Source organism: Myotis davidii, unplaced genomic scaffold, assembly GCF_000327345.1.
Source record: "Myotis davidii unplaced genomic scaffold, ASM32734v1 scaffold174, whole genome shotgun sequence".
Lineage (NCBI taxonomy): Eukaryota > Metazoa > Chordata > Mammalia > Chiroptera > Vespertilionidae > Myotis > Myotis davidii.
Window position 1 is genome coordinate 555,949 of NW_006289087.1, and position 3,766 is coordinate 559,714.

The 3,766-nt window shown below is 60.4% G+C and overlaps 1 protein-coding gene across 1 annotated transcript in view; it reads right to left on the reverse strand.

Moving 5' to 3' along the window:
* Positions 1-3,766, reverse strand: part of NID1 (nidogen 1) — a 39,696-nt gene that overhangs the window by 12,591 nt on the left and 23,339 nt on the right. Inside the window, exons 13-15 of the mRNA XM_006761305.2 lie at positions 2,466-2,638; positions 1,905-2,031; positions 70-241 (exon numbers count right to left, since the gene is read on the reverse strand). Coding sequence (XP_006761368.1) covers positions 70-241; positions 1,905-2,031; positions 2,466-2,638 — 472 coding nt within the window. The remainder of the gene's footprint in view (positions 1-69; positions 242-1,904; positions 2,032-2,465; positions 2,639-3,766) is intronic.

Below are 3,766 nucleotides of genomic sequence, written 5' to 3' on the forward strand. Positions count from 1 at the left end.
CCCGACAGAGAGCACCCCGAAGGACGGACGCACGGACAGCGGACGCACACGCAGACGGACACACGCTACCCTCTCACGGGGTCCGTGGCGATGCCCCTGGGATTCACCAGGTCCGTGTCGAACAGCACGCGGCGCTGGGTGCCGTCCACCTTCGCCACCTCTATGCGGTCCAGGCGGGAGTCCGTCCAGAAGAGGTTGCGGCCGAGATGGTCCACGGCGATGCCTTCGGGGCTCCCGAGACCTGGGGCCAAAGGCAGAGCACGTCTGATGGGGGAAGCCGGTGAGCATCGGGGTTCCTGACCCCGACGTGCTGTTTCACATGCGGCCAATCCTTGCACGTGGTGACAACATCAGGAATGAGACGTGCAACCAATTCATAAATGCCACCCATCCCCTTGCTGGGCGTCCAGGTCCGAAGCTTTGGCCCCACCAACAGGGAGCCCACCGCCACCTCGGCCCGAGTCCCCGGGTTCTTTGGGAGCTGGAGGGGGGACTCGGCCGGGGAGACCGGGCCGGGATTCCCGAGGGAGGTGACATGCGCGACGCTGGCTCCTGAAGGACCAACAGGAGTCTGTCAGGCAAAGGTTTTCCAGGCAGTGGGACCAGACATAGGTCTAAAGGAAGATGGGCCTGGCTGGTGTGGCTCAGAGGCTAAGCATTGACCTATGAACCAGGAGGTCAGGGTTCGAATCCCGGTTGGGGCACACGCCTGGGTTGCGGGCTCCATCCCCAGTGTGGGGCGTGCAGGAGGCAGCCCATCAGTGATTCTCTCGTCACTGATGTTTCTATCTCTCTCTCTCTCCCTTCCTCTCTGAAATCAATAAATATATGTTTTAAAAGGGAAGAAGAGAGGCCGCCCAGGACCCTGATGCAGAATTCAGCGAATCCCTTTCTCTATTGAAATAAAGAGACGCAGTCCCTTCCTCTGCGAAGATCACATTCTAGTTTAGCTCTGTTCGCACAGTGGGCTTCTGCCGGGCGGCTCGCTGTGTTCTTGGCGGATCCCCAGTCCCAGGGGCAACAGGAAATAGCAGCGGTGACCTGCCCCTCCCACTGGGTTTTGAAGTCACATCACAGAGAACAGCAGCCACATGTTTGAGAGAGAGAGACGGGATGCGGGAGGACACTTGCAAACGTCTGTCCCTTGAACCAAGCCAGGCAAACGAGCAGGTGTTGTTTAAGCAGCACATTCGTCTCAGCCTCAGCTGGATCCCCGTGGCAGCGTCTCTGCCGAGGGAGCCAGAGAGGGGAGAACGCCCCGGGGGCTGTCCCACAGGCAGAGGCGCCCCCAGAACAGCAATTACGAGGGAAACGTTCAACGGGAAACTGGGAAAGCGACATGCGGCCCCAAGAGAAGAGAATTCCTAACGAGTGTGGCTTTTAAAGGCCTGTCTTTGATTTGAGGGTTTTGCGGAGGAAGAGAGGGGGTTTACACAGCGGGCATCACCAGCCGGACCACGTCCCTGGACTGGAAGTCTCTGGGGGTCGGCTGCCCTCCCCGGTAAAGGAGGACTTTTAGAGTCGTTGCATTTTTGTTGTAATCATCATTTAAAAAATATATATATTTTTGTATTGATTTCAGAGAGGAAGGGAGAGGGAGAGAGAGAGAGAAACATCAATGATGAGAGAGAATCACTGATCGGCTGCATCCTGCACGCCCTCCACTGGGGATGGAGCCCGCAACCCGGGCACGAACCCTGACCAGGAATCGAACCGTGACCTCCTGGTTCACAGGTCGGCGCTCAACCCCTGAGCCACGCCGGCTGGGCTAATGGTTGGTAAAACACAACCATGTAAAATAGTCCTGACTACGCATACGGTCCTTGGCTGACACCAGCACCTGTAAGGTAAGGAATTCCGTTGAACTGTTGCCCGAAGCCACACCCAGGAGGAAGCACGCCCACCTTGTCGAATGATGGTGGTCGGCTCCCCGCCATGCAGGCTGGCTCTCCCGATGGAAGGCTCGCTGATGTCGGTCCAGTAGACCACCTTGTCCACGCAGTCGAAGGCCAGGCCAATGATGACTTTGCCCTGGAAGCGCAGATCAGGGTGAGAGGGGCCCATCCACCAGCATCTGAGTGACCCGCGACGGGGGGACCCTGTCACTGGAGGGGGTGCTGGCGGCCACCCAGGGAGGGCGCCGACCCCGGGGCATGTTTCAGGAGGCCACGGTGAACGCCTCCATCACTCACACGCGTTAGCAAACACCGTGAGCGCCCAGCACCGTGTTGGGAACCCACTGTGGACCGGACCCCTGCACCCACTAGCCGCACGGTTTTGTGTCCCTGGTGGGAAGGCACACGCCTATGCAGACGCACACACTGATGAGTCGACGCAACAAACTGGACATGGAGCCAGGGCAAGCCAGAGCGCGGCCGGGCCAGGCTCCTCTGAGAGGTGGACTGACCCCGCCCGCTGGGTCCCCAGGTCACCCCGTGTCCTGGGTGCGAGGAGCCAGCACTCACCGGGGCGTGCAGCAGCGCCTTGGCCTCCGTCTTCTTCATGGTGCTGCCCTCCAGCGGGAGGCGCTCTATCTTCCCCGTCTGGGCAAAGAGCAAGTGGGTCCCGGGGGGCAGAGGGATGACGGCGGGAGGAACTGAGGGTCCGGGGTGAATCGGGGGAGCCACCGTGCTCAGACCTGGGGGCAGGAGAGGTCCATGAGCGAGGCTGAGTGCGGCAGGGATGCACGCCTGCACACACACCTGCACACGCCCATGCACACACAGCTGCACACACACCTGTACACGCCTGTGCACACACACCTGCACACACCTGTGCACACATACCTGCACATGCCCATGCACACCTGCATGCACACCTGCACACGCCCATGCAAACACACCTGCACACACACATGCACACACCTGTGCACACACACCTGCACATGCCCATGCACACCTGCATGCACACCTGCACATGCCCATGCAAACACACCTGCACACGCCTGTGCACACACACCTGCACATGCCCATGCACACCTGCATGCACACCTGCACACGCCCATGCAAACACACCTGCACACACACCCACACACGCCCATACACACCCACACACACCTGCACATGCCCATGCATGCATACCTGCACACACACGCACACACACCTGCACATGCCCATACACACCTGCATACACACCTGCACACGCCTGTGCACACACATCTGCAAACACACATGCATGCATACCTGCACACACACTTGCACAAAGCCATGCACACGCCCATGCACATGCCCATGCACGCACACCTACACACACACCCACATGCCAGGTCACCTTCGTGGCACCACAGACCACAGGCACACAATGACCCTTTTTTATCGGAAAGCGCGGGAACAAAAAGTCTCAAAGGGCGCTGGTGACAAAGACATGCAGGGCCGAGTGTAACACTACAGGTCTAGTGACAAAAGGCCTCGTCCCCCCTCCCCCCCTTACTAGTGACAGAAGTCGCCTCGCCGTGCACGCCGGCTTCGGATGTGGCCACACGGTGACATGAACAGTGGCACACGGCCGCCCTGTGGGTCCTGCCCCCAGGCTGCCGAGCTCTGTGATGCAGAGACGGTGCCAGGGCCTTGCCTACGTGCCCAGACCCACAGCAGCAACGCGGCCCTCGGGGCTGCCCGGAGCTCAGGACGGCCGGGGGCTGACTGTCCGGGGCTCAGCCTTGCCTCCTCACTGCTGGCCTGGCCGTGGGCCTGGCTCCCTGACTCACCCCAGGCAGCCTGTGCCGCAGGGTAAGGGGCCCGGAACAGGTGTCAGGAAACCCAGGTCC